We start from the raw sequence: 19,476 nt of genomic DNA on the forward strand, positions 1-19,476 counted from the left end.
CAAACTGGTGAACGGACTAGTCCCCCCTCACCTCCAGCCACTAACTCCCACCACACGAGGAGACCAAAGGGTCACACGTGTTCAGCTGCGGAACGCAACGCACCTCCACTTACCTCGGTGCCGTACACAGACGTACAAGGCCAGCTTTCTGCCTTATGCGTCACGGCTGTGGAATCAGCTGCCTCAGTCTGTTAGAGAGGCCCGCAGCATCACTATATTTAAGAACATGTGTCGGGCCCACCTGCTCACACAGCAGAAGCACCAGTTGACCCGGAGACGTGGCCCCAGATACGAGAACATTCTGGCGGCTAGAAACCGCATGAACTGTATCTAGTGCTAAATGGACTGATATACTAGTATTCTAATCTATGCTGTTTTAGTACCCTTATACTTATTTATATACTTATACTAGGTTTAAATGTGTGTCTTGTTTGTGAGCTTGTGATTGTTTTGTGTGTGGGCCACAACACCAGCCCCCGCTGCCTGTGGCCCACGAGTATTGTACTTGCTTGCAATCCTAATAAATCAAAATCAAATCAAATCAAATATTTGCAGACACACTTGGAGGTGTCAGGTGCCACTGACAACAAACACCAAGCACAAAAAAAAGATTGTTTTGACGGTAACGTTAGCCGCACCATTCAATGAGAAAATACAATGGTACGGTTTAGAAATACGTTGCTACTTCTGAGCAGAAGACTTCCTTGTGGGCATATTAGCGTTTTCTTCACCAACGAGAAAGCACTTCCCCGCCATGGCGTCGCCTTCTATCGGTCTTCTAACGTTCCTTGTAACGTCTGTGTTCCTGTGCTCTGCCCAGTCGGTCTGTAGACCACCGTCAGACGAGAAATGTGTGTGTAGTCAGGTGGTGAATTGTGGGAATGACGACGCACTTCGAGCAGAGCTGGAGAAACTGAAAATCGCAGTGGAGCAACTTTCACAGACCAGGACGGGTGGATCTGAAGGCAAGTTTACTACCACATGCCATGATATAAGTTTTACAGAATATATTCTTCCTTAACATGTAAGTAGTGCGACAAGAGGCTATGAAAACATGTGCAGGGTTTAATATTTTTTTAGGTAACAGGTGCATACCACGGACGGGTTACCAAATTACTTCACTGAAAACACAAACGTCTTTAGCCCTGTTCAGGTGAAAACGTTGGAGCCGTGATTCGGGTAAATTACACTAATCACATCTGGTCTACGTAATACACGTTTCCTCTAAACCTGTCCCGGCACGATCAAGCTACAATCATTTTTGGTAGGAAGCGTGTTATCAATGTTAGAGGTCAATGGCCTGCTTGCTAGTGCCCCCCTCCCACCGAATGCTTACGTGGTCTTGCCAGAGGCGGTGAAGTTCGTCCTACAATGGGCACATTATTCGGTCATTATTGCTCTTGAAGTTGCTGCTACGTACATTTGGTACATGAATTGAATATAGATGAAGAAATATCACCACGTAATCCATGGCCGGACCAAGATGTTATTATTTGTAACATATTGGCCGGACCAATATGTTACGCAATGTCAAGTCACATTGCGTTCAGGCTGAGGTCGGAATGCGTTGAACGGTGCACACAGCAATTCTTCTGCGACAGGGGTGCTCTGTAAAAAAAGTGAAGAAGTGGTTTCGATGGTTCATGTTTGAGTTCACATTTCTCATAATCTGCTGCAAAATTGTGTTAACTACTAACATGGCTGGAAAGCATAAGAAGTGGCGTGTTTTGGGTGAAAATTGATTTCAGGCCCTAGGCTTACTTCCGGGTGTCCTTCCGCCTTGAGTGCGGTGCTTCGATTTGACCCAGATATGCCTTGTACATACGTTTTGGGGGTGCTGTCGCTATGCCTTGCGCGACGGGCTATTGTGATAATCTCAGTGTTAAGGATTTTCTTTATACTTCTCTTAATAACACATAAGGGTTTTCTCTTTCCGACAACATACGTCGTTTTTATGGGTAAAGTATGGGTGATGGGTTTAATTGCACGTGAAACTGGCCAACTTTTTAGCATCATTTTTCATCGAAAGTTCTTTTTGCTCCTAAAATTTACTAACATTTGAAAGGTTTAAGAAAGTTATATTCTGTAGTTCTCGTAGCTGGAGGGACATCCCTCATTTGCAAACACAGTGTTTTGGCTTGAGAATTATTTCCTGAAATACACGGACGCTTATGACTCGAGAGTGTGCAGAATCGAGACCCAAAATAAACTGGGGTGTGTGTTCGTAACATCCCTTCCCCCCCCCCCCGAGTTGGAAGCACTTTAAATGTGATTTAGAGTGTTCAGATGGCGCCAAATGAATCCTGCTTCGGTGGAACCTGGATCCAATGCAGTTACAGTGTCTTCGATTGAACAGGGTCTTTGTGATGCAACGTTACCTCTTTACACTTATAAATTTCGGTAGGTATGTTAATAGTTATATGTCAATTGGCCATATACTAACGACTGTACACCGTGTTATGTACTTCAGCCAACGTCACAGACATCGACAAGCCCCAAGACTGTCAGGACATCCTTGACAACGACGAGACCACGCCCAGCGGCGTGTACATGGTTTATCCACGGGATAACCTGGGCGGCTTCCTGGTCTTCTGTGATATGGACACGGACGGAGGCGGCTGGACGGTACGTTTGGTCATTAAATAAGACCCATGGAAACTTCATGTGTTACGCCGAGGGGCGGTTACTAGTATACCAGCTATACAGACAGGAGATACAGATAAAGATACAGCTTCATTTGTTGTTATCATTTTGGTAAAGACAGTTATTTCAAGGTATATTTGTTATCCTGATCTCTTTTATCCATTTGGGTATAGAAGTATTGCCTTAGGAAGATGATGTGGGTTTGTGTGTCTGACAGAATGACGAGGTCAAATGTCTTAGAATGTGACTTGAATTGAAGGGCTCGGTATTGGGGATTCGGCCATCCAAGGAATCGTTCTAAAATCTTGCTGCTTTTATTTTATTGTTGCTCTTAAAGGTATTCCAGAGACGCCAAGACGGAACCGTGGACTTCTACCGGGGCTGGGCGGACTACAAGACCGGCTTCCCTTCCAACCTGAACGGCGAGTTCTGGCTGGGGAATGACAACTTGTACCGCCTGGCTGTGCAGAAAGTCTACCGGCTCAGGGTGGATTTGGAGGATGTGGAGGGGAACACGGCGTACGCGGCTTACGACACGTTTGCCATTTCACCTGAATCACAGAACTACAAGCTCCACATAGGGACTTACAGCGGTACTGCAGGTAAGGTTGGCAATTGTAGCAGGGTCATCACTCGGAGTTGAGCCAATAGTGAATGATTTTCCGCCCATCTGTTTATTATGTTATTGTTTTTGCTCTGCTTTTAATATATATTGTTTTTGCTCTGTTTCCTCTTTTTCTTCTCCGAAAATTTAGGTTAATGAACTGAACGGGACGTCTATTACCATTGTAACTAGTATTGGGTTACATCATGTTGCAATTTTATGGCAGGAGGGTTAAGACTCCTGTCACCATGTAAATAAATGTGTTTAAGTAAGTATTAACAGAACAGACCATATGCGAAGATAAACATTATGCATTTGCTTTGCAAATGTTACCTTTATGTAAATTGTCTTGATGTTGCAATATCTTTGATTTATATTTTTTCTTACGGTGTAAAATGTTAAAATCACGAACCTTTTTTTTCATATAAAAAGTAAGTACGTCTACAAAATAATTGCCTGTGTGGCCTTTTGTCTTGACGTCTAGTTACTTTGGGTATTGTGGAGTTAGGTCATACTAAAAAGAAGCAACTGAATTTGTTCGGCATTAACGTACTAGGAGAATAATATTGCTTCTTATACGAGTATGTAAGCGAGATTCAAATTAAATGATTTAGATTACTAAATTAGTATTTATACAGAAGGAAAAATGCAACATTTATCAGCTAAAAAAATATCTCAGATGTTAATCTGAATCTTTGTTGTTATCATCATATTGGTTTTACATAAAGACCGAAGCAAAATATGTATCTGCTAAATCAAGCGCAAAAGAAATGAAGTCAAATTTGTCCCTTTGTCACAGGGGACAGCTTGATGTTGCATGACGGGAAACCATTCAGTACCAAGGACAGAGATAACGACGACCGCACGTACAGCTGTGCTCAGTCACACAAAGGTGCGTGGTGGTACACAAGCTGTCACTACTCCAACCTGAACGGCCTGTACCACCTGGGTACTCATGGGAGTTTCGCTGACGGAGTCATCTGGTACCACTGGAAGGGTCATAACTACTCCCTGAAGCGCACTGAGATGAAAATCCGACCAGCTCCATAATGCCACAGCAACTAAATTTTATGGATGACATCCTTCGCAGACTCCAAATCTAATGCAAGCGGGCGAAAAAAAAACAAGGCGGGCCGCGTTCCTACATTTTGTTTTTGACTCAGTGGGAACGTCACATATACACAGCCAGCACGATGCCATTTTGTTTATTTATTTACTTTGTGTGAGTTACCTTATGTATAAAAAATTTTACTTTGTTTTCATTTGTGAGCAAGTAGTATTTATGTTATGACCCCCTGACACTCCTCCACGCTCGACCTCTATGAAAAGCGGCCGAAATAGCGGCCGATTAGAGCATGTAACACTGTTACAGATCGAGTTGAAATAAAGGCTCAAACAAACAAACAAACAAAACAATATATCACTGCATCAAAGTAAAAAAAAATTAAATCAAAGCCTTTTCTTGTCTCCTCTCTTCATATTTATCTGCCATCCACCTTCCGGCATGGCAACAGACATATTTGCCCATTTTCGGCATGTTGACCACTTTAAGAGGGCAACAAATTTTCTTGTTTTTTTTTCGAAAATCAGGCGTAAATTAATGCGCGCTCCAAAGTCATCCATCAAAATTATTTGCTGTGTCCTAATGTCACACGGTTTTTCATATGAATAAGTAATTCTTATAGGTAACATCCTCTGTAAACCCTAAATTTATCAGCACGACAAAAAACAAGAAGAGCAGAAAAAAGACGACTAGATTATTTGAAATATACTTAGTGACAAATATTAGGACACAAATTGAAGAGAGAGCACGGAGTAACAACCAACAACTCTCTTATTTGTCAGCTATGAATCAGTGGAACAGCAGTTGTCCTCTTTCCTGTTTCTTATGCTCATATTTTGCGTTACGAGTTTTACGTTAATGTTACGATTTGCGGTACTCTCATAACTCTTTTGTCATAGAAACAGAATTTCTTTTTTTTGGGGGGGGGGGATCAATACGCTATCCAGTCATCCATGAAAATTACTTGTTGTGGCCTAAGCTGAAAAACCATTACATGCAGTTCGGCTGTACATTTTACTTTGTTATTTCAGTTTACATAAGTACATGGATGTTACCTTATTACGATGGCTTCCTTTTAAGATACAATTAGAACGGCACATCCCATATTGTAAGATCGTTTTGTTTTAATTCATTTATAAAAAACATACATACATTGTAATGAACCATCCCTTACACGATTATTAAACTCATAACTGATCATAATAATAAGTGATCATAATGAATTTTGTATTTTTTTGCCTTTCGCAACCTAAGGGTCTCAGAAATCTTCCATCCTTCCGGCTGGTTCATGCCAAGGCCGTGCTAGTGAGACATTGCTCCATGGCACACCATTCAGATTTGATTTTTTTTTGCCAAAGGCCATGCAATTATATGTGGCATACGAATTAGGCAAAGATGTAGTACTTCTTTTATGTATCGGTTTTACGCGCTTTTCTATTTAAATTTGCGCTTCTTCGGTGTGTAGGATTGGTATAAACGTCCGGTGCCAGGTTCCACAAAACACAAACGGAAGTGACCGTTTTGACAGTGACGTCAGCCGCACGGTATATAATGACGTTGCAATTTCTAAGCGGAATACTTCCTTCTGGGCATATGTACACTTGGCAGCGTTTTCTTCGCCTACAAGGAAGCACTTTGCACCATGGCGTCGCCTTTTCTCAGTCTTCTGGTGTTACTTGTTACGTTCGTGTCCCTGCGCTCTGCCCAGTCGTCAGACAAGACATGTGTGTGTAGCCCGGTGGTGTATTGTGGGAATGGCGACGCACTTCGAGCAGAGCTGGAGCAACTAAAAATCGCAGTGGAGCAACTTTCCCAGAGAAGGACGTGTGGGTCTGAAGGTACGTTTACTATGACATGTCATAAAAGTTTTTTTAAAGATTCTATTCTTCTTTATCATGTTAATAATTAAGTTCTGTAGGAGTCGGGTCAAGGCAGGGCTGGACTGGAGTGCAGTTTCCCCCCTGGGCGACGCTCATATTATAGGATCATAGTTATACCTGGTGTCCGGGTCAAATCCTACCTGCGGCCGATCTGCGATACTGTTGTGCCTACTTTTTTGAACGGACTACGGACTTTCCTTCAACTACGGACCTTTTTTGATCACCGACCTCCTACTTTGGTCTCCCCTCGGCCATACAGGCCTCGACGCCCCGCCCCGGGTAACGTTTTAGAACCGACTGCAGTCACCCCCCCCCTCACCCTGTTTGACACCACCACCCCCCCCCCAACTCTGGAGGACGCTTATAGTACGTGCCAAGTTTTAAATCCCATGGTTAGTGATTTTCCGTACACGTGTTGTGTTTGGCAACTTTTCAAGTTTAAGAAAGCTGCTGCCTGCTCAACGTCCATGTACCATCACCCCCACCACTAGTAAGAGTGGTATCGTCCGGCTGTCAAGCTAGCGTCCCACCCTTAAATTTAGCAGGGTGAAGCACGCGGGACCGTTCAATACTGCACACAATGCCATGCAGTCGAACCAATCCACAAAGCACTCCAGTGCAAACCCGGTAAACATCTAGGACGTCTGGGCCACTTACAGAAGACAAAGATATCTTAATATACTGCAAGAAATTGGACATAGTAGACCAAAGGGCATACAGCTACTTGAAGCAATCAACAACTTATACCAATAGATCAGTGGATATTTTAGTTTAAAAACACTGTGAAACCCTGGTGAAATATTAGAGATGATATCTTATTGAAATAAACCGCATTGCTTTGGTAAGTTTTTTTGGTAGGTTCTGAAATACCCCATGTTCTACAATGTCCAATTCCTTGCCACTACTGAGAAACCTTGTGACCAATCTCACAAGAAGGGTGGAAACGGTTATATTGAGAATCTCGTGAACGACGTGACAAGATAACACAAATCTGGCAACCTCTACCTCGCAATTACAGACATTGCTAGCACAGTTTCAAAAGTTCTAGAGACTCTTGTTAACAAACGTCAAACGGCTCATGTCAACCGGATATTAACTGACAAAACAATACAACCCTCCCGCTGACTCGGAGATAGAAGAGTGGACTGATGCCATCAATAGAGGAGAAATAGTGGACTGTGTATTTCTAGACCTTCCGAAGGCATTTGATAAGGTTTGGCACGTAGGACTTCTCTCCAAACTATGAGCATATGGAATCACTTGACTCATGCATGGCTGGTTCTACATCTATGTCTCGGACAGAAAACAACGGGTGGTCATCCAGGATATTGCTTGATAACTACTTAGTAAAACTCTGTACATGTTCAATTGAATCGTACTGACAATGTAAATATAGTAAACGCATGGCGATTTAGCCAGAACGCTTTTAGATAGCTTGTCAGTAAAGGAACACCTATATATGATTGTTGGGCAGTCCTGGCTGTATATACAGTTTAATACATCAACTTCAAATCAAAAGGGCGACAAGAGGCTATGAAGGTTGACGGGTCCAGTGGAAAATTTATGGTGAGTTACTTATTTGTGTTGGAACAAGCTTAAGCTCTATAACTAAAGGTGCATATCATGGAAGGGCTGTCAATTTACTTCACTGAAAACACAAATGTATTTGTGATTTAACGTTACCTCTTTACACTTATGAATTTCGGTAGGTATGTTGTATGTCAATTGGCCATATACTAACGACTGTGCACCATTTTATGTACCTCAGTCAACGACACAGCCACCGAGAAGCCCCAAGACTGTCAGGACATCCTTGACAACGACGAGACCACGCCCAGCGGCGTGTACATGGTTTATCCACGGGACAACCTGGGCGGCTTCAACGTCTTCTGTGATATGGACACGGACGGAGGCGGCTGGACGGTAAGTCTGGTCATTTATCTATAATTTCTCAACAAGAAGAGACTTCATCACTACATGAAAACATTTAGACCCGTTGTAATTACCACCATGACATGTCATGGAGGTTTATATTTTCAGTTAAATTTGTACGTCGGTAATTAAGTCAACAAGATAACTCAAGAACGAATGGATGGATTGGTGTCATATTTAGTGCATTGATAGGGTCTGACGAAAACTGGAAATTATTTCATTTTGGCTCCCCCTAGTGGTTTTCCTTGAAACTTCCGGTCTTGATATCTCGCGATCTGGACATGCTTCTTGTTGGCATCCTTCCGTGTCGGGAGACGGTGGAGTATGCGCCGTGGTTCAGTTCGACTTCAGACAACGCCGGCTGTGATTGTAGAGACGAACAGGCAACATTAGTCCTCGCGGACTAATACCAGGAAGTCTTCGCTGGGACACAAATATTACGCCACTTATGAAGGATACGCTTAACAGACTTTTTTTAGAAAATACAAAGATACGTACACAGCTTTTGCGATATCAGGGATTTCGCGGCCAAAACAAACGGAACAAAGTCACGTTTCCGGAAATTTGCAGCCACCAAAAAACCAAGACCATAGCATGCCAAAGATACAAAACCGAAAGTTCTGCTGCAGTACTAATGTCGGCGACCAGGAGGCCGAAATTTCACCTTGACCTGCGCCTTCCTACGATCTACCCACATACCAAATATTATCACATGTCCATAAAGGCCTTCTTACGTTTTGCTGACCACAAGTATGACATACACACTTGGTCAAAGTTTATATGTAATATACCAAGCTGTCGCCGCGCCATGTGCCTGTGAAGCAGGTGTGTTACGCCAATGGGTGGTTGTACCGGCTGTATAGACACAGATACAGATACAGATACAGCTCCATTTGTTAGTATTATCTTCTAACTTTATTGCGAAAGTTCATTTGAAGGTATATTTGTTGTCTCGTTTATCTAAGAATGTGACTGGAAGGGTTCGGTATTGAGAATTTAGTCATCTGTGGAATCATTCTAAAATCTCCGATCTTCTTGTTGCTCTTAAAGTTGTTCCAGAGACGCCAAGACGGAAGTGTGGACTTCTACCGGGGCTGGTCGGACTACAAGACCGGCTTCCCTTCCAACCTGAACGGCGAGTTCTGGCTGGGGAATGACAACTTGTACCGCCTGGCTGTGCAGAAAGTCTACCAGCTCAGGGTGGATATGGAGGATGTGGAGGGGAACACGGCGTACGCGGCTTACGACACGTTTGCCATCTCACCTGAATCACAGAACTACAAACTCCAAATAGGGACTTACAGCGGTACTGCAGGTAAGGTTGCCAATCATAGCATGGTTATTACTCGAAGTTGACCCAATAGTGAATGATTTTCCGCCCATCTGTTTATTATGTTAACCGAAGGAAAATGCATTGATTTTGCTCTGTTTTCTCTTCTTCTTCTTCCAAAAAATTATGTAAATGAACTGAACCGGACGTCTATCACCATGGTAACTAGTATTGGGTTACATCATGTTGCAATTTATGGCAGAAGGGATTTAGACTCCTGTCACCATGTAAATGAATGTGTTTGAGCAAGTAATAACAGAACAGACCATATGCGGGTACCCATATGCGAAGGTAAACATTATGCGTTTGCTTTGCAAATGTTACCTTTTTTGTAAATTGTCTCGATGTTGCAATATATTTCGTTTATATTTCTTACGGTGTAAAATGTTAAAATCATGAAACTTTTTTTTCATATACAAAGTACGTGTACAAAATAAAAGCCTGTGCGGTTTGCTGACTTGACGTCTTGTTACTTTGGACATTGTAGAGTTAGGTAATACTGAAAGAAGCAACTGAATATTTGTTTGGCATCGACGTATAAGGATAATATTGCTTCTTATACGAGTATGTAACCAACATTCAAATTAAACGATTTAGATTACTAAATGAGTATTCATACAGAAGGAAAAATTGCAACATTTCCCAGCTAAAAGATATCTCAAATATTAATATGAACCATATGTTATAATATCAATGCTGTTATAATCATATTTTGTATCTGGTTTTACATAAAGACCACAGTAAAATATATATCTGCTAAATTAAGCGCAAAAGAAATGAAGTCAAATTTGTCCCTTTGTCACAGGAGACAGCTTGACGAGGCATGACGGGAAACCATTCAGTACCAAGGACAGAGATAACGACGACAACACGTCCAGCTGTGCTCAGTCGTACAAAGGTGCGTGGTGGTACGCAGATTGCCACGAGTCCAACCTAAACGGCCTGTACCACCTGGGTACTCATGAGAGTTACGCTGACGGAGTCAACTGGAAGCACTGGAAGGGTCAAACCTACTCCCTGAAGCGCACTGAGATGAAAATCCGACCAGCTCCATAATGCCACAGCAAGTAAATTTTATGGATGACATCCTTCGCAGACTCCAAATCTAATGCTAGCAGCCGAAAAAAAACAAGGCGGGCCGAAAAAAACAAGGTTCCTACATTTTGGTTTTGACTCAGTGGGAACTAACATATACATAGTCAGCATGACATATCACCGCATCAAAGTAAAAAAAAACATTAAATCAAAGCTCTTTCTAGTTTCCTGTCTCCATATTTATCTGTCATCCACTTTCCGGGATCTATGCCCATTTTTGGCATGTTGACCACTGTCAGATGGAAACAAAATGTCTTGTTTTTTTTTTCAAATTCAGGCGAAAATTAATGCGCGCGCTGGTGTGATCATAACAAGTTACTTGCTATGGCCTTAATGTCACACATTGCAGCTTTTCATAGAAATAAGGATACACCAAGCAATTCTTATAAATGACGTCCTCTGGAAACTCTAAATTTAACAGCGCGAAAAAAAGAAGAGCCAAAAAAGACGACAAGATCATTTGAAATATACTTAGAGACAAATGTTAGGGCACAAATTGAATGAGAGAGCACAGAGTAACAACCAACAATTGTTGGTTGTTACTCTGTGCTCTCTCATTCGCCATGAAAGTAGCTATAAATCAATGAAACAGCAGTTGTCGGCTTGTCCTGTTTCTTATGCTCATATTTTGCATAACGGGTTTTACGTTAATGTTACGATTTGCGGTACTCTCATAACTCTTTTGTCATAGAAACAGAATTTCTTTTTTTGGGGAGGGGGGGATCAATATGCTATCCAGTCATCCATGAAAATTACTTGTTGTGGCCTAAGCTGATAAACCATTACATGCAGTTCGGCTGTACATTTTACTTTGTTATTTAAGTTTACATAAGTACATGGATGTTACCTTATTACGATGGCTTCCTTTTAAGATACAATTAGAACGGCACATCCCATATTGTAAGATCATTTTGTTTTAATTCATTTATAAAAAACATACATACAATGTAATGAACCATCACTTACACGATAATTAAACTCATAACTAATCATAATAATAAGTGATCATAATGATAACAACCGTAATGATAATAACAATAATAGCAATAACTCACAACTGATCATAATAATAGCTGATGATAATAATAACAATGATCATGATAATAACCAAGATAACTCATTTATCAAAAAAACATACATACAATGTAATGAACCATCCCTTACACAATACCTAAACTCATAACGGATCATAATAATAATAAGTGATCATAATGATAACAATAATCATAATATTAACAATAATAACAATATATCTTAACTGATCATAATAATAACTAATTATAAGATCAATTATAACCATACAGTTAAAAACAAGACATCAGAATTAGTTATTCTCGTGGACCAGGATCATATATAGCCGTTAATGCACTTTTAACTTTGTTGTTTTCGAGTATTCCTGTTTGTGTGTTAGAGCTGGATTAAGTGTAAATAAGGCCATGTTGATTTGATTATATGGATACCATCCGCGCGAGCATAAAGTTTCGTCCGTTTCCAAAAAATGTTTTCGACCATACTGTAAATCGTACAGAAAGCCAACATTGAGTCGTATGTTACAAAGTAAGTATTGGAAAATGAAGAGTCTATAATTTTTTCGACATATTAAGTCATTTGTTTAACCTTTATGACCTCATACGTTTTATAATAAAAGAAATGTTTTTTGCCAAACTTTTTTCTTCGCACGCTCACGTCAGTTTTGGGGTTAAAATCAAATCAACATGGCCTAATGATGTAATACTCTGTTAGATTAAGGCAGCCCAGGCATGTTCGAGTTCGGGCGTGTGTCTGCACGATGGACCCCGACTTTTTTTTCGAACCCGAATCATGTTCCGCCATGTTCGATCTGACGTTATTCGAACAGAACGCGTGTTTGATTCGGGGTCATCGTCGGTCATTTGTATGTATCCCTGTAAACCCGAAGTCATCCATTTCATTCACGGAATATGACTTAAACGGCCTTACCAGCAGCTGAAAACAACATTATTGATCTTTAATGTACTCAATGTTTACGTAATATCGCTTTCTTATTGAATTTGTCCGAGGCTATTTTCCATAAATTTTGTTCTGTACGAAAATGTGTATTTCGAATCCAGATTCCAGGAGTAGCAAAACTGAAGTTCCCTGTATTCAATGTGTTTCAAGCACTACTAAAACTGTGTGAAGTTTCGTTGCGGTTTTTATAGAATACTACTTTCCCATCAGCCTGGTCCGCCTTAACCCAACGGAGTAGTCAAGTGCATTTAACGATACAACTTTATGACTAGTAATCATTACTATTGTGTATTAATCCAGTGGCGTTTCTGGTGAATAAAGCATAGGAAACATTCAGACTTGTTGGACAAGGTACTATTGAAAAGGGACCGTGCTACAAGTGTCCATGGTTTGACCCATCGGAAAACTTGAAATTCACAAATAGGCCTTGCAGAGTTAAACATTAAAAGCCTATGCAACTGCCAGAACCATGAAGTGTTAAATTTATGACTGCCGACCACCCATAGCTGCTTCGATCCACCTACTTCTGAAGTTACATGTGAGAGAACGTAGATTCAACGAACGCAAAGGTAATGCCCATTTTTCTTAAGCCGTCCATTCACTAACGTAGTTATTTTAAAGTAAACACATACCAGTAGCCGTGTAGAATGTATGGCTCACTTGTTTTTATGAGAAGAAAAAAGTTTTTAAACAGGATCATTCGATTTTGTTTCATTAAGGTGGGCTCCACAACTGTTGCCATCCTCCTAACACACGAAATATGCAGGATTCCAAACATTCTGCTACCCTCTCTAATACAACACGCGTACAACATTGTGTTGCCCTTATCCTGCAGAATATGGACGAGTATGATTATGAGTAATGATACATCAGTTTAACTTGTGTTTTCTATTTACCACCCAATTTTTTCAGCATTTTGTTCTTGGTTGAAGAGGCAGGTCTTAAAGAAACAGCCGAAATGTACAATATTTGTAATTGGCATACGTAATATATACGTATGCAGCTAGATGGCTCCGTCTTTTAAAGCCTTTAAAATTTGCGCCTTGGGGTACTTTTTCAACCTTAATTCTACTTTCAACAACCTGAGAGTGAGAGGCCTGTTATGGTTAGTGTCTTGGATACGTTTTTAGTCCGTATATCGTAATACTTGGGGTTTCTTCAGCGGCGACATGGGGTGCAGCACAGTATCGAGGCCTATACTAATGTCAAGATCGAAACGGCGAAGAAGCTTTTACGACACTTGTCAGCCCAGCGGCGCCTTAGGAAACGCCAAGGTGTCAATACACCACCAAAAACAACAAGATTGGATTACTTTTAGAGCTCTACCAGGCAGCCAGAACAAGAGTATAAATGCCAGTTTTTTTTTCAACAAAATAGAAAAGAAAATAACTTTCCAGCTGGAAAATGCCAACATTTATCCACAGATGTACTTGGGTTCGTGTGGCGTAGCGGTAGCGTCTTCGGCCCGAAACCAAGAGGTCCTGGGTTCGAATTCTAAGTTGTCACCGATCTTGTGCCTTTCTGGAAGACACTTTACATGACTTTCCTCACTCCACTCAGGTACAAGGTGTAAATGAGTACCTAGCTTTGGTTAGGGACGTCCCTCGGATAGGACGTTAAATGGAGGTCCCGAGTTTGGGAGAGCCATACCCCACGCATGCACGTTAAAAAAGACTCATCACACTTATCGAAAAGAGTAGGGGTCCTTCCATGTTTGAGTTCCTTGCAGTCACATGACCACACCTGGGGTCGAATTGAGGTCACCTGAGTTAGCGCGGAATGGCAGACGCTCCAGACCATCGCGATTAAACCCTAAAAATTGTATTAGCTCCTCACAATTCAGCCCTTGGCTGCGAATAGAGAGTAGCCGGCCCACCCAATGACAATTACATATACCAAGGAAAGGGCTGTTTTTAGTTGGCTTGGATACACTCACCATTGGTTACAGTACGGGGGCTCAAAATGGGCCTTTCGAAAATAGTGACATTTACACGACTGCAGCACGACTGCAGCAAGACTCTTTATTTGGATGAACGGAGTTAGGTTATTCCCCTATTACTTCTACCTTCTAGTCACAGTCTAAATATAGCATATTGCTCTTTATATTTGCAGACACACTTGGAGGTGTCAGGTGCCACTGACAACAAACACCAAACACAAAAAAACATTGTTTTGACGGTAACGTTAGCCGCACCATTCAATGAGAAAATACAATGGTACGGTTTAGAAAGACGCTGCTACTTCTGAGCAGAATACTTCCTTGTGGGCATATTAGCGTTTTCTTCGCCAACGAGAAAGCATTTTCACGCCATGGCGTCGCCTTCTATCTGTCTTCTAACGTTCCTTGTAACGTTTGTGTTCTTGTGCTCTGCCCAGTCGGTCTATAGACCACCGTCAGACGAGAAATGTGTGTGTAGTCCTGTAATGAATCCTGTGGTGAATTGTGGTAATGACGACGCACTTCGAGCAGAGCTGGAGAAACTCAAAATCGCAGTGGAGCAACTTTCCCAGACAAAGACGTGTGAGTCTGAAGGTAAGTTTACTACGACATGTCATGAAAAAATCTTTACAAACTATATTCTTCTTTACCATATGTTAATAGAGCGACAAGAGGCAATAAAAGCATTTGCAGGGTTTCTTAGGTAACAGGTGCATACCACGGACGGGTTACCAAATTACTTCACTGAAAACACAAACGTATTATGCCCTGTGCTGACGAAAAATTTGGAGCCGCGATTCGGGTAAATCACACTAATCACATCTGGTCCACGTAGTACACGTTTCTTCTAAACCTTGTCCCGGCACGATCAAGCTACAATCATTTTTGGTAGGTAGCTAGCGTGTTATCAATGTTAGAGGTCAACGGCCTGCTTGCTGGTGCCCCCCCTCCCAGTGTACCTCGGCCGAATGCTTACGCGGTCCTGCCAGAGGCGGTGAAGTTCGTCCTACAATGGCCACATTATTCGGTCATTATTACTCTTTAAGTTGCTGCTACGTAAATTTGGTACATGTATTGCATAAATATGAAGAAATATCACCCCGTAATCCATGGCCGGAACCAATATGTAACGCAATGTCAAGTCACATTGTGTTCAGACTGAGGTCGGAATGCGTTGAACGGTGCCCACACCACACGGTGGTAAAATCTGGGCTGCAAAGTTCCCACATTTAATAGAATCCGAACTGTGTTCGATCGTGTTCGATCTGGGCAATTCGAATAGAACCCGCGTTCCATTTCGGGGTCACCTGCGGTCATTTGCAATAAAGTGGCAAAACAAGCCCTTCTGCCTGAGTGCCTCGCAACAGATAAAAAACAACACTTTTCGATAGATACAAACAGTTTCCAGGACAGTACATGTCCGCTATCATTTTTTGTGGACATGTAACGTGTAGCGAAGCTACTGTCGTATCCTTGGGTAACCTTGAATACTGTAATGATTCTTTACGCCTTCATGAATAACACGGTGCACACTTTTGGGAGATATGACATGTCTGCAAAACTCGTTCAAACCTGGAAGCATGGAGAGTCAAACATACCCCATTTACGGCTCAAAATGACTGCCACGGTTGTCCCGAAAATCGTGCTTTAGGGATTTTTGAAAAATGCTCTTGATTTTGAATTATGGGTTATTAAGTGCGAAAAAAGCAACAAAAAAATTCACCTATTTGTCGACAAAAACTATACTTTGAGTTAGAAATTACAAAATCCCAAAAGCACGATTTTTCATCTTATTCCTGGTCGTCGAAAAATATAAACATCAGTGACCTTGCGTAATATGTGTAGCCAGGTTTGCTCGGTGATTGGCTAAAATATGGCGCACCGAAATTCCATAAATTATCGACTTTTTTAACGAAATCCGAAAAAATCATCCTTTTAGCGCAAAAAATCACCATTGAATGTATGTAAAAACGATAATTTTATTTTATTTCAACGAAATTTTCCCTTCGATACTAGTTTGTTTATTTTCAAATGTTTTACGGTTAGCCCAAAATTGCGTCTTGTAGCCCGATACTTTATCGAACGCCCCCAGCAATGGGAAAGAATGCCGTAGTGACAGACGGCCGTGCCAATTCTTCTGCGACGAGGTTCCAAGGTAGTGCGCTGTAAAAAAAGTGAAGAAGTGGTTTCGATGGTTCATGTTTGAGTTCACATTTCTCATAATCTGCTGTCAAATTGTGTTAACTACTGACATGGCTGGAAAGTATAAGAAGTGGCATGTTTTGGTTGAAAATTGATTTCAGGCCCGAGGCTTACTTCCGGGTGTCCTTCCGCCTTAAGTGCGGCCTTTTAAGTGTTTTGGGTGTGCTGTCGCTATGCCTTGTGCTACGGGCTATTGTTATAATCTCAGTGTTAAGGATTTCTTTATACTTTTCTTAATAACACATAAGGGGTTTCTCTTTCCGACAACATAAGTCATTTTGGTGGGTAAATTATGGGTGATGGGTTTAATTGCACTTGAAACCCGCCGATGTTTTAGCATCATTTTTCATCGAAAATTCTTTTTGCTCCTAAAATTGACTAACATTTGAAAGGTTTATTAAAGAAATTGAAATTCTATAGTTCTCGTAGCTGGAGGCCGTGAGTGGAGGGACATCCCTCATTTGTAAACACAGTGTTTTGGCTTGAGAATTATTTCATGAAATACACGGACGCATAAGAGTCGAGGGTGTGCAGAATCGAATTGAGAGCAAAAATAAACTGGGGGTGTATGTTCGTATCATCCCCCCCCCCCGAGTCGGAAGCACTTTAAATGCGATTTAGAGTTATCAGATGGCGCCACATGAATCCTGCTTCGGTGGAACCTGGATCCAATGCAGTTACAGCGTTTTCCTTTAAACAGGGTCTTTGTGATGCAACGTTACCTCTTTACACTTATAAATTTCGGTAGGTATGTTGTATGTCAATCGGCAATATACTTACGACTGTACACCATTTTATGTACCTCAGTCAACGACACAACCACCGACAAGCCCCAAGACTGTCAGGACATCCTTGACAACGACGAGACCACGCCCAGCGGCGTGTACATGGTTTATCCACGGGACAACCTGGGCGGCTTCAACGTCTTCTGTGATATGGACACGGACGGAGGCGGCTGGACGGTACGTTTGGTCATTAAATAAGACCCATGGAAACTTCATGTGTTACGCCGAGGGGCGGTTACGAGTATACCAGCTATACAGACAGGAGATACAGATAAAGATACAGCTTCATTTGTTGTTATCATTTTGGTACAGACAGTTATTTCAAGGTATATTTGTTATCCTGTTATCCATTTGGGTATAGAAGTATTGCCTTAGGAAGATGATGTGGGTTTGTGTGTCTGACAGAATGACGAGGTCAAATGTCTTAGAATGTGACTTGAAGGGCTCGGTATTGGGGATTCGGCCATCCAAGGAATCGTTCTAAAATCTTGCTGCTTTTATTTTATTGTTGCTCTTAAAGGTATTCCAGAGACGTCAAGACGGAAGTGTGGACTTCTACCGGGGCTGGGCGGACTACAAGACCGGCTTCCCTTCCAACCTGAACGGCGAGTTCTGGCTGGGGAATGACAACTTGTACCGCCTGGCTGTGCAGAAAGTCTACCGGCTCAGGGTGGATTTGGAGGATGTGGAGGGGAACACGGCGTACGCGGCTTACGACACGTTTGCCATTTCACCTGAATCACAGAACTACAAGCTCCACATAGGGACTTACAGCGGTACTGCAGGTAAGGTTGGCAATTGTAGCAGGGTCATCACTCGGAGTTGAGCCAATATTGAATGATTTTCCGCCCATCTGTTTATTATGTTATTGTTTTTGCTCTGCTTTTAATATATATTGTTTTTGCTCTGTTTCCTCTTTTTCTTCTCCGAAAATTTAGGTAAATGAACTGAACGGGACGTCTATTACCATTGTAACTAGTATTGGGTTACATCATGTTGCAATTTTATGGCAGGAGGGTTAAGACTCCTGTCACCATGTAAATAAATGTGTTTGAGTAAGTATTAACAGAACAGACCATATGCGAAGATAAACATTATGCATTTGCTTTGCAAATGTTACCTTTATGTAAATTGTCTTGATGTTGCAATATCTTTGATTTATATTTTTTCTTACGGTGTAAAATGTTAAAATCACGAACCTTTTTTTTCATAAAAAAAGTAAGTACGTCTACAAAATAATTGCCTGTGTGGCCTTTTGTCTTGACGTCTAGTTACTTTGAGTATTGTGGAGTTAGGTCATACTAAAAAGAAGCAACTGAATTTGTTCGGCATTAACGTACTAGGAGAATAATATTGCTTCTTATACGAGTATGTAAGCGAGATTCAAATTAAATGATTTAGATTACTAAATTAGTATTTATACAGAAGGAAAAATGCAACATTTATCAGCTAAAAAAATATCTCAGATGTTAATCTGAATCTTTGTTGTTATCATCATATTGGTTTTACATAAAGACCAAAGCAAAATATGTATCTGCTAAATTAAGCGCAAAAGAAATTAAGTCAAACGTGTCTCTTTGTCACAGGAGACAGCTTCACTCCGCATGACGGGAAACCATTCAGTACCAAGGACAGAGATAATGACGACAGCCCGTCCAGCTGTGCTCAGTTGCACAAAGGTGCGTGGTGGTACCAAAGTTGTCACTACTCCAACCTGAACGGCCTGTACCACCTGGGTACTCATGAGAGTTACGCCGACGGAGTCAACTGGTACCACTGAAAGGGTTATAACTACTCCCTGAAGCGCACTGAGATGAAAATCCGACCAGCTCCATAAAGCCACAGCAAGTAAATTTTATGGATGACATCCTTCGCAGACTCCAAATCTAATGCTAGCAGCCGAAAAAAAACAAGGCGGGCCGAAAAAAACAAGGTTCCTACATTTTGGTTTTGACTCTGTGGGAACTAACATATACATAGTCAGCATGACATATCACCGCATCAAAGTAAAAAA

General features: G+C 41.4%; 3 protein-coding genes across 3 annotated transcripts; all 3 read left to right on the top strand.

Moving 5' to 3' along the window:
* The first annotated feature begins 2,474 nt into the window (after positions 1 to 2,474).
* Positions 2,475 to 4,383, top strand: LOC109464787 (ficolin-2-like). The gene is made up of 3 exons (XM_019761860.1): positions 2,475 to 2,625; positions 2,981 to 3,245; positions 4,047 to 4,383. The coding sequence occupies exons 1-3, from the start codon at positions 2,551 to 2,553 to the stop codon at positions 4,295 to 4,297; spliced, it is 591 nt and encodes a 196-aa protein (XP_019617419.1). The 5' UTR covers positions 2,475 to 2,550; the 3' UTR covers positions 4,298 to 4,383.
* A 1,470-nt stretch (positions 4,384 to 5,853) lies between these two features.
* Positions 5,854 to 10,688, top strand: LOC109464784 (ficolin-1-like). Its single transcript, XM_019761857.1, has 4 exons — positions 5,854 to 6,148; positions 7,959 to 8,113; positions 9,173 to 9,437; positions 10,258 to 10,688. The coding sequence occupies exons 1-4, from the start codon at positions 5,953 to 5,955 to the stop codon at positions 10,506 to 10,508; spliced, it is 867 nt and encodes a 288-aa protein (XP_019617416.1). The 5' UTR covers positions 5,854 to 5,952; the 3' UTR covers positions 10,509 to 10,688.
* A 4,075-nt stretch (positions 10,689 to 14,763) lies between these two features.
* Positions 14,764 to 19,476, top strand: LOC109464785 (ficolin-1-like). Its single transcript, XM_019761858.1, has 4 exons — positions 14,764 to 15,069; positions 17,485 to 17,639; positions 17,983 to 18,247; positions 19,049 to 19,476. The coding sequence occupies exons 1-4, from the start codon at positions 14,847 to 14,849 to the stop codon at positions 19,240 to 19,242; spliced, it is 837 nt and encodes a 278-aa protein (XP_019617417.1). The 5' UTR covers positions 14,764 to 14,846; the 3' UTR covers positions 19,243 to 19,476.

The sequence above is a fragment of the Branchiostoma belcheri genome, unplaced genomic scaffold (genome assembly GCF_001625305.1).
Source record: "Branchiostoma belcheri isolate BF01 breed outbred unplaced genomic scaffold, Haploidv18h27 scaffold140, whole genome shotgun sequence".
Classification (NCBI taxonomy): Eukaryota; Metazoa; Chordata; class Leptocardii; order Amphioxiformes; family Branchiostomatidae; genus Branchiostoma; species Branchiostoma belcheri.